At 50.0% G+C, this 10000-nt stretch overlaps 4 protein-coding genes across 6 annotated transcripts in view; 2 read left to right on the forward strand and 2 right to left on the reverse strand.

The window, feature by feature from the left end:
* The window catches only part of LOC118225953 (tripartite motif-containing protein 16-like), a 972804-nt gene that overhangs the window by 914922 nt on the left and 47882 nt on the right, over positions 1 to 10000 (forward strand). The window lies entirely within an intron of this gene.
* The window catches only part of LOC118225964 (tripartite motif-containing protein 16-like), an 890716-nt gene that overhangs the window by 461934 nt on the left and 418782 nt on the right, over positions 1 to 10000 (reverse strand). The window lies entirely within an intron of this gene.
* LOC118226018 (extensin-like) overlaps positions 6506 to 10000 on the forward strand; it is a 19389-nt gene continuing 15894 nt past the window's right edge. Inside the window, exon 1 of the mRNA XM_035415256.1 lies at positions 6506 to 7347. Within this exon, the coding sequence (XP_035271147.1) occupies positions 6521 to 7347 (827 nt within the window). The 5' untranslated portion in view covers positions 6506 to 6520. The remainder of the gene's footprint in view (positions 7348 to 10000) is intronic.
* Positions 8486 to 10000, reverse strand: part of mdp1 (magnesium dependent phosphatase 1) — a 5061-nt gene continuing 3546 nt past the window's right edge. The window contains exons 3-5 of one of the 3 annotated variants that reach the window (XM_035415286.1): positions 9597 to 9704; positions 9277 to 9362; positions 8486 to 8713 (exon numbers count right to left, since the gene is read on the reverse strand). In XM_035415286.1, coding sequence (XP_035271177.1) covers positions 8634 to 8713; positions 9277 to 9362; positions 9597 to 9704 — 274 coding nt within the window. In that variant the 3' untranslated portion in view covers positions 8486 to 8633. The remainder of the gene's footprint in view (positions 8714 to 9276; positions 9363 to 9596; positions 9705 to 10000) is intronic. The other 2 variants (XM_035415283.1, XM_035415285.1) reach the window with 2 other exon arrangements.

The raw sequence follows: 10000 nt of genomic DNA on the forward strand, positions 1-10000 counted from the left end.
ATTTGAGGATGAAGGAAGAGGGTAACAGAGTTATCATGCGATTATGTAAAAAAAAAAAAAAAACCTTTTACTTTTACACACATCTCTGCTGGCAGGGCATTGAATAATTCAGCTCTCTGCTTCGTTCCAAGTGAAAGTTATGAAACATTAAATTCTTGAAAAATTGATTCTTCTCACCACACCAAAGCCACATTTGTCGAAAAATAGACATTATGAAAAATTTAAAAAAATATGTTGTGATATATTAATACACCCCAGTCTCATCCCACACTGTGGACAGTCGCTGCGAGTTCTCCAGCGGGACGGGAACGCGACTGACCGCAGATAGCTCATGGCATTAGCGCGATTAGGCAGCCACCCGCGGAATGATTTAAACCGTCCGCACTGGCATGTTTAACGATTTGCGATTCACGGAAACTCCATCGTGACAACTGCGCTCCCCCGCGGAGCTTCGCAGAACGGATCCGCACGGACGCTCCACCGGTAATCAGTGAGACATTTAAAGAGCACCGGAGGTGTATTTATTAAGCATGATTGTGAATTCGCACTCCTATAATTATTTTAGATCGAGCCGTAAAGAAGCCGGAGTTTACTTTTACAGTCCCTCGCCGCTCTGATAAGTATTTTAAGAACTGACAGTGCGAGCGTAGATCGGGAGGAAGGGCGATCCGTAAATGCGTTGGCCAGCCAAGCACCTTCCCTGGGTTCCGTTTTAAGACCGAAGGCCTCGCGGCCCCGGCGGGATTGGGCGCTGGCGCGAGCTGGTCCAAGTCCGAGCACCCGTCTGACGGAGAGCGACGCGCTGCCGCGAGCTGCTTTAGCGGTACTCCAGGAGGAGCGGGCAGGAGCGCTGGGTCTGCTGCAGGATTCCTCGCCGGCTGTTAACGTCGTTAATTATTTAACGTAATTAGCCCAGTCTTTTCTGTGATATGATTTTGAGACCAGGTGTGTTGTTAAGCTCCTGAATGAGCTCGTGTCCCTAAAAAAAAACAAACAAACAAAAAAAAAAACCTTTCACTGTGAACTGACCTGTGAGTGAACAGAGCTATCTCGCCCACTGAAACAAAAACCTGGGTTCCAGACACAAGCCCCCCCCCCACCCACCCAGCTGAGCTACAGCACTCGTTTCCATGGTGATAACAGAAAAGCAGTGAGCAGGGACGCTCAACCTGTCATGCGGAGTCACCGCTTTGTACAGAATGTCATGATAGTGATGATGATGATGATGATGAAGGCTATATTTATCGTAATAATGGGCAAGGAAAAGAGCAATGTTTTTTAAGGGCACTAAGTTTGTTGAAGTCTCCAATGTAAATATCACTAGCCGTCATCACAAATGGAATGATTTTTTCGATGTTTGAAAAAAAAAAAAAAAAAGTACATTCAACCAGCCATTTTAAAATAAAAAAAGGACGTTATAAACACCGGAAGACACAACTACACCTGAGAACTGAACAAGAACCATGACACTGTGCTGGACCTGACTGGACCAGAACCACTGTGTCAGAGACTGCCCTCCTGAGGGGCCCCTGGTCAGCGCGGGGTCAGTTCCGGGCCTAATCACACACCCTCACACGTAACAAGCCATTATTCGTCCTTCAGTAGACTCCCGTTCGCCCTCCGACAGCCGCGCCATGTCAGGAGTAGCTTTGCATGCAGCGCGGAATAAGAATAAACGTTCCACGTTCACATCCCAGAGTTCCGCATTTTCTTCAGTCGGTCAGACCAGCCGGTTTTTTTAGTGTGCTACGAGGCAAGCCACTCCTTCAGAAAGAGGAGACTTTTTTTATTTGATTAAATTATAGTGGCAGATTATATCGTCAGGACCCTCATTTGTTGAAGTGGGGACACCCAGTCACTGAAACTGAACTATGTTTTTGGCAAATTAATGAGATCACAGGCGATGTGAACGGTGAGGAACCAAACCTGAATTTTGTTGAAATTATTTTTAAGGAAAAAAAGAATCCATTTTGGGAAGAAGCTACACCTGTGTGCTCATCGGCCTTAACCGACAGGTTAGAGATGGGCAGCGATGAACTCAGCAGGGCTGAGGAACGGGTTCCATCCTGTGAACATTTCCACCAATCAGAGAGCCTGCAAGGTGCCTCTGGGTCCCCCTCTGGTAGTGTGTCCCTGTGTGGGACTCCAGGAAGTCCTGTATCGCCCCCTTGCTGTTGGAGGACAGAACTACAGGTCCCTGGGCCCAGAGAGCCACCGGCTGTGCTGGCTTCTGTTGTTGCTCTCACTTAATTAAACAAAGTGGCTGATTAAACAGTTAATTCACCTGGTTAATTGGATGCTGACTTTTCAGGTGAAACCAAAAGCCAGCAGAGCTTGTTGCTGAGGAATGCTGAGCCCTGCTACAGTTTCTCACCTGTAGTTCTGTCCTCCAACTGCAAGGGGGCGATATAGGGCTTCCTATGAACACATAGCAGTTCCTTAATCACCTCAATAGACCATTAAGTTGCCACAGCCATCTTTTCTGAGCAGGGTCAGTGTGGGTGCATGCTTTGAATGCAGCCCAGCACCACATCTGATTCAACTAATAAACTAATCGTGACCCTTGATCAAGACCATGGCTAGCTGACTCAGGCACTTACCTAGTGCTGAGCTGGAGCTAAATCAAGCGTCCGCACCGGGACGTTTTTGGGATTCGATGCGGCACCCCTGGTTCAGAGGCTCTGTGGTCCATAACCGCAGAAGTTTCTTTGCGTGCCTTTCACTCGTCTCCACCGGCTGCGCTGACGCCAGGGCCTGCAGCGGCGCTTCGAGAGGCTGCCGCAGGGGGGGGGACACATCCACATCCCTTCCAGGGCCACACACCCTGGGGGAAACTCAGTCCGGGGGACGTAAATTTAATTCAGTTTCGTATCTCCTCGTGAACCCAGCGTCTGCTTAAAAAGAAAATGGGAGAGCTGGACGGATGGGCTGGACGCTGAGGCTGCATATCACTGTGGTTACGGAGAGAAGCCGTGGAACTGAGCTTCCTTTAGTGAAGTTCACTGAGTGCCGCACCCTCCCCCAACCAGGGGACCTCAGTTTGGATTGTACTTCTTGGTGGCTTAGCACTAGCAACGTGTTTAATTTGGTTTTGGCACACCCCGTTTTATTACTAAAGAACAGGAGGTTCGGGTGCTTGTATTACAGTACTTGCCACAGCGTTGTGCTTGGCCACGCCCCCCTAATTAATATTCAGAAGATGTTGAGTTGTGAGTGGTTGAGCCTCATTGGTAGGGGAGCTTTCAGCATTAAGAGCGCAGCCCATTGTCACTTTAAAATCTGTGACGCTGGGAGAGGGTCACGTGACCAGGGTGGCAACACCTGGAGCATGTAACAGACAGGATCGTCACGGCGACAGCACATGGGTGTAGCACAGGGGGGGCGGGGCGCCACTCAAACACTGGCCCCACCCCCTACCCACAATGATAGGACACTTCTGTACTTTGACTTCTTTTGTTTTTGTTTGGTTTTTTTTTTTTTGTAAATTTGATTAAAGAGGATGGATTTTGGGTGGGACTCGCAGCCTTCTGTGTGTTCATTGGCTGAGTGGGTGCAGTGGGATGGCGGGGGATGCTGGGAGGGGGGTACGGGGTGGGGGGGTATGGGGGGGGTCTCAGTACATAAATAAACCTGCTGAGAGCAGCTGACGGAAGGAGGAATATCCGTGAACACATCAGCCTCCTCGTCAACATGCAGCATTCCACAAACCTGCAAACACTTTGGTTCACGTGTTAAAAGGGAGTGTGCGCATAATACAACACTACACACACATACAGGCGCACACTCACACACACACACACACTCACACTACACACACACACACACACACACACTCACACTACACACACACACACACATACGGGCACACACACACACTCACACACACACACACTCACACTACACACACACACACACACACACACACTCACACTACACACACACACACACACTCACAGACACACATACAGGCGCACACACACACACACTACACACACACACATACGGGCGCACACACACACTCACACACTCACACTACACACACACACACACATACGGGCGCACACACACACACTCACACTACACACACACAGACACACATATAGGCGCACACACACACACACACTACACACACACACATACGGGCGCACACACACACTCACACTACACACACACACACACACACATACGGGCGCACACTCACACACTCACACTACACACACACACACACATACGGGCACACACACACACATACGGGCACACTCACACACTCACACTACACACACACAGACACACATACAGGCGCGCACACACACACACACACACTACACACACACACACACACTCACACACTCACACTACACACACACACACACATACGGGCGCACACTCACACACTCACACTACACACACACACACACACACATACGGGCGCACAAACACACTCACACACACACACACACACATCACAGCATGCAAATCACACTGCATTTTTGTCCCCAGACTGCAATGTGCACTGTGTTGATTTGTGATCCACTTCATTTTCCCTTCATCCTTTCTTTTTCTCCCTCTCTCCCTCTGTCCCCCACTCTTTTTCTCCCTCTCTCCCTCTGTCCCCCACTCTTGAGCGTGAGATAGGCCTGGGGCACTTAATTAAACACAGAGCAATCTAATGAGATCTCAGTCGAGACGAATGGCCAATGAGCTTGCACCTTAAGAGCTCCCCTAACTTCTCAACATGGAGTAGAGTCTGTGTGCTCTCTGCAGATATACGCCTCTCTCTTTCTTTCTCTCTCCCTCCCCCTCCCTCGTTCTCTCTCTCTCTCTGCATATATATATATTTCTCTATCCTTCTTTTTTACTCCACACTTCGTCCACCTCTCTGTCTCCGTCCTATCCTTTCCCTCTCTTCTCCCCCTCTCTCCTCCTTTACTCTTAATTTCACACTCATTCCATCCTTCCTCCCTGCTCCCCCCTCCCTCTCTCCATCCCTCCCCTCCCCTTTGCTTTCTCCCGGCTGCTGTGTGCGATGCACTCACTGGTTCGTTTGAAGTGAGAAATTAAATCTTCATTAACAATCTTAATTAGTCTTCGATTTTTTTCCCAAGGAAACTTGACAGAGAATCTTTAGTGCAGCGGAGAGAAAAATGAGCTGAGGGCGAGCGAGGGGCGGGCTGTCAGGGAGAGAGAGAGTAATATCGGGTGGAAGAAGGGAGCTTTAAATGAATAGCCTTGCAGGAATGATAAAAAACAAGGGTAAAAAAAATGAAGGGGGGAGAAAAATTGAGAAAGATAGAGAAAAAAAGCCAAAGAATAATATAAATAAATATGGTGGAATATTTCATTGCTACCCCCCCCCCCTCCCCACACACACACACACACACACACACACACAAATCACATCAGCTGGAAATGAACTAGTCAGCCAGAAACATTTTGAAGGTCCTAAGTTGAGAACATTGTTTTCACAAGCGCAGGAGAGGAGTGTTAAACAGGCCAGAGGCGTTGGCTGGAGCCCTGGGGGCCCCAGTCTTATCCCAAAGGGCCGGTGTGGGTGCAGGTGATTTGTTTTAGCCACAGCACTACGACACCCGATTCTACTTATCAAGGCCTTGGGTGAAGACCATGTGACCCACACCCACCCCTGCCCTTTAACCTTGCTCTAGCCTGTGACATCACTGCACACATGCCCTGTAAACGTTCTCCAGTGTAACGATGTACAGTCTATAGCTATATTTACAGTTATGATTATCATTTATCATTCAGCAGAAAACCTTTCCATATGACAGATTTGTAATTGAAAGAGGTTTTATTAAGACGCGCCGTTCATCTTGGGCCTGGAGTCTCACCTTTTCTCTCCTTCCAGTCATCTCCCCACCTCCTTCTCTCCCCACCTCCCTCTCTGCCCACATCCTTCTCTCCCCATCTCCCTCGCTTTGCCTCTCTTCTCCCCTTCTCCATCCCCGAACACCCCCCCCCCCACCCCACACACACACACACAAACAGTCCTTAAATTTGACGGGTCAGTCTCTTTGTTCACCTCAATTTAAGGTCATCTGAACAGTGGTGAATAACTAACTAAAGCTGCGTCACATTGTGCTGCCTTAAATAAAAACCCCTGACTCAGGACAGCCGTGGCTGAGGTGGGTAAATCCCCAGCGGAACACAGCAGGGCTACAGGGTGAAACCAGGGCAACTGCAAGCCAATCAAACGCAAAGCAAGAGCGGCGAAGCCAGGAGCCGGGTACACAGAACCCAGATTCTTTCTTTCTTTGCTCTTCCTTTGACATTTTTCTGTTTTTTAAACGCTGCCGAGTCGAAACGCGGCAGTTATTCCGTTATTAATTCGGTTTTCAAGACGCGGCGGTGGCCGGAGACGTTAAGGTCTCAAATTTCGCCGCCCGCGTTCCGCACTTCAACGAGGGGTTGCCGGGAGCGACCGCGGACGCCGTCGCCCAATCGAACGACGCCGCGGTGCGATCTCCGAGGCCTCGCGAAGGCCACGGCCACTGGGGCGGGGCGAATGGAGCGTGACTCCGCCCATCTGCTCCAGCACTTCGGTCGCGCAGTACGAGCCGCGAGAGAGGAGACAGGGCAGGAATACATCCACACGCCACCCACAGCATCCCACCGCTGTGCGGGCAGGAATACATCCACACGCCACCCACAGCATCCCACCGCTGTGCGGGCAGGAATACATCCACACGCCACCCACAGCATCCCACCGCTGTGCGGGCAGGAATACATCCACACGCCACCCACAGCATCCCACCGCTGTGCGGGCAGGAATACATCCACACGCCACCCACAGCATCCCACCGCTGTGCGGGCAGGAATACATCCACACGCCACCCACAGCATCCCACCGCTGTGCGGGCAGGAATACATCCACACGCCACCCACAGCATCCCACCGCTGTGCGGGCAGGAATACATCCACACGCCACCCACAGCATCCCACCGCTGTGCGGGCAGGAATACATCCACACGCCACCCACAGCATCCCACCGCTGTGCGGGCAGGAATACATCCACACGCCACCCACAGCATCCCACCGCTGTGCGGGCAGGAATACATCCACACGCCACCCACAGCATCCCACCGCTGTGCGGGCAGGAATACATCCACACGCCACCCACAGCATCCCACCGCTGTGCGGGCAGGAATACACCCACACGCCACCCACAGCATCCCACCGCTGTGCGGGCAGGAATACATCCACACGCCACCCACAGCATCCCACCGCTGTGCGGGCAGGAATACATCCACACGCCACCCACAGCATCCCACCGCTGTGCGGGCAGGAATACATCCACACGCCACCCACAGCATCCCACCGCTGTGCGGGCAGGAATTCAGTGCCAGACATCTAATGTGGACTGCTACTGACCCCTAGTGGCCGACAGTGGATCTTGCAGGAGTAGGGGAAAAAAAGGTCGCATCAAATCAGAAACTTAACATAACGTAAAATGATGAGAAGAGGCCATTCTGCACAGCAGTGCTTGCCATTTTCCTGACTAAATTGTACCTGGAGCTCTGATTACCTACAGACTTGGATAGTATCTAACCCCGTGCCAAGCCTAGTCTTTTAAATCCCCAGAGTTTCGGCCACTACTAGGTGACTTGGCAGGCTGTTCCATGCATCGACTAACTGTGGGCTGTTCTGTTTTGGGCAATTAATTACCAGGCCATAACATTCTCAAAAGGCCAAAATCAGCCATGCAGAGAAGCGTAAGCAGAGTCATTGATCCGTCTTTGATCATTCCTCATCCGTGTCCATGGTAACACCTGGCAGGTGACTCTCATCCGAACGGTCAGCCTGTCCACAAAAAAGCAATGGGGCTCCAGTGATTTTGAAGGCTTTTATTATGACATGGCCACACACTCCAGACACCTGTCAACTCTGGTAGTCATGGTAATCGACGCAGCGGCACATAGTTCCTCAGTTCCTCTTCTAACAGGTGCTCACTCTGAAAGAGAGGACACGCACACAAGGTGTGTGTCTCCAGACGATTGAGAGCAGTGCTCCTGGAGCACATATTATCTGTTCACTGTGCGTCTGTATAGTGTAAAGTGTGTGTGTGTGTCTCCAGACGATTGAGAGCAGTGCTCCTGGAGCACATATTATCTGTTCACTGTGCGTCTGTATAGTGTAAAGTGTGTGTGTGGATGTGTCTTCAGAAATTATTGATTAAGATCGTATTTTAAAAATTTTTTAGATACTATTCAGTGGGAAAAAAAGTCATTTATTTTGTTCTTTAATAAACAGATGGTTTCTGTTTTCCCCAACACCTCTTTTTTTGTAATTTGTTTGAACGCGTAATAACATGTTACAATGTGTGTGTGTGAGTGTGTGTGTGTGTACAGTGTTACAATGTGTGTATGTGTGTGTGTGTACAGTGTTACTGTGTGTGTGTGTGTGTGTGTGTGTGTACAGTGTTACTGTGTGTGTGTGTGTGTGTGTGTGTGTGTGTGTGTACAGTGTTACTGTGTGTGTGTGTGTATGTGTGTGTGTGTACAGTGTTACTGTGTGTGTGTGAGTGTGTGTGTGTGTACAGTGTTACTGTGTGTGTGTGTGTGTGTGTGTAGGCAGCTCTCCAGCTTCCTGACTCCTGAGGACTGGTGTCAGGTGACAGGTCATCTCTGGGAGAAGGCAAGTAGTTCCTTTCGAGTTAACTGCTCTGTGACGCCATCGGGGACCAGGACACAGTGCACACCTGGGAGATACATTCAGAGCCATTACAGTCACTGCCCATACACCTGTACACCTGTACACCCATACACCCATACACCTGTACCCATATACATCCATATACCCGTACAGCTGTACATCTGTACACCCATACACCCGTACACCCATACACCCATACACCCATACACCTGTACACCTGTACACCCATACACCCATACACCTGTACACCTGTACACCCATACACCCATACACCTGTACCCATATACATCCATATACCCATACACCTGTACACCCACATACCCATACACCCATACACCTGTACCCATGTACATCCATATACCCATACACCCATATACCTGTACCCATGTACATCCATATACCCGTACACCTTCTGCCTGCTGTCAATCCCCTATGAATAAATGTGTGTATGTGTGTAGTGTGTGTGTACATGCGTTAGTTTATGTGGTTTATGGAGACATTTTACCTGAATACATGCCAATGCTATGAGGACAGAGCTGATACACTGTATGTGTGTGCGCATGTGTGTGTGTGCGTGTGCGTAAGATAGATGGATATTTGGGCTGTTACCTAGTCGGCTGACGTCTGTAATGTTTCTCTGTTCATCATCGAAGAACATCATTTCCCTGAACTGTACCCCACTGTCCGCCTGCAGTCTGAGGAGGAAGAGGAGGCAGTCTGACAGCAAGCCTCACAAAGAACACACACTCACACACACATATACAACACACACACACTCACACATACAATACTCACACACACATATACAACACACACATACACTCACACATACAAGTGCACACACACACACAAAACGCACACACATATATACATACACACACACTATACACACGCGCACACACCCAATGCCTCTCAGAATACTAACTCACTTTTTGAAGTGTGTGACCTTTGATCCCGGGTAGATCTCTTTGAGGGAAAAGTATTGGTCGAGTTTGAAGAGCGACAGCAGCTGATTGGCTCCCTTCACCTCACTAGTGCTGTGAACCAGGAACAGGCAGGGAGCCTTTACAAAGCTCTTTCAGATGTGGAAAAACCCAAATCCAGGGTGGAGGGTATTTGGGGGATAGGGTGCAGGGTATAGGGGGATAGGGAGCAGGGTATAGGGTGCAGGGTACAGGGGGGATAGGGTGCAGGGTATAGGGGGATAGGGAGCAGGGTATAGGGGGGATAGGGAGCAGGGTATAGGGTGCAGGGTATAGGGGGGATAGGGAGCAGGGTATAGGGGGATAGGGAGCAGGGTATAGGGTGCAGGGTATAGGGGGATAGGGAGCAG

The sequence above is a fragment of the Anguilla anguilla genome, chromosome 4 (assembly GCF_013347855.1).
Source record: "Anguilla anguilla isolate fAngAng1 chromosome 4, fAngAng1.pri, whole genome shotgun sequence".
Lineage (NCBI taxonomy): Eukaryota > Metazoa > Chordata > Actinopteri > Anguilliformes > Anguillidae > Anguilla > Anguilla anguilla.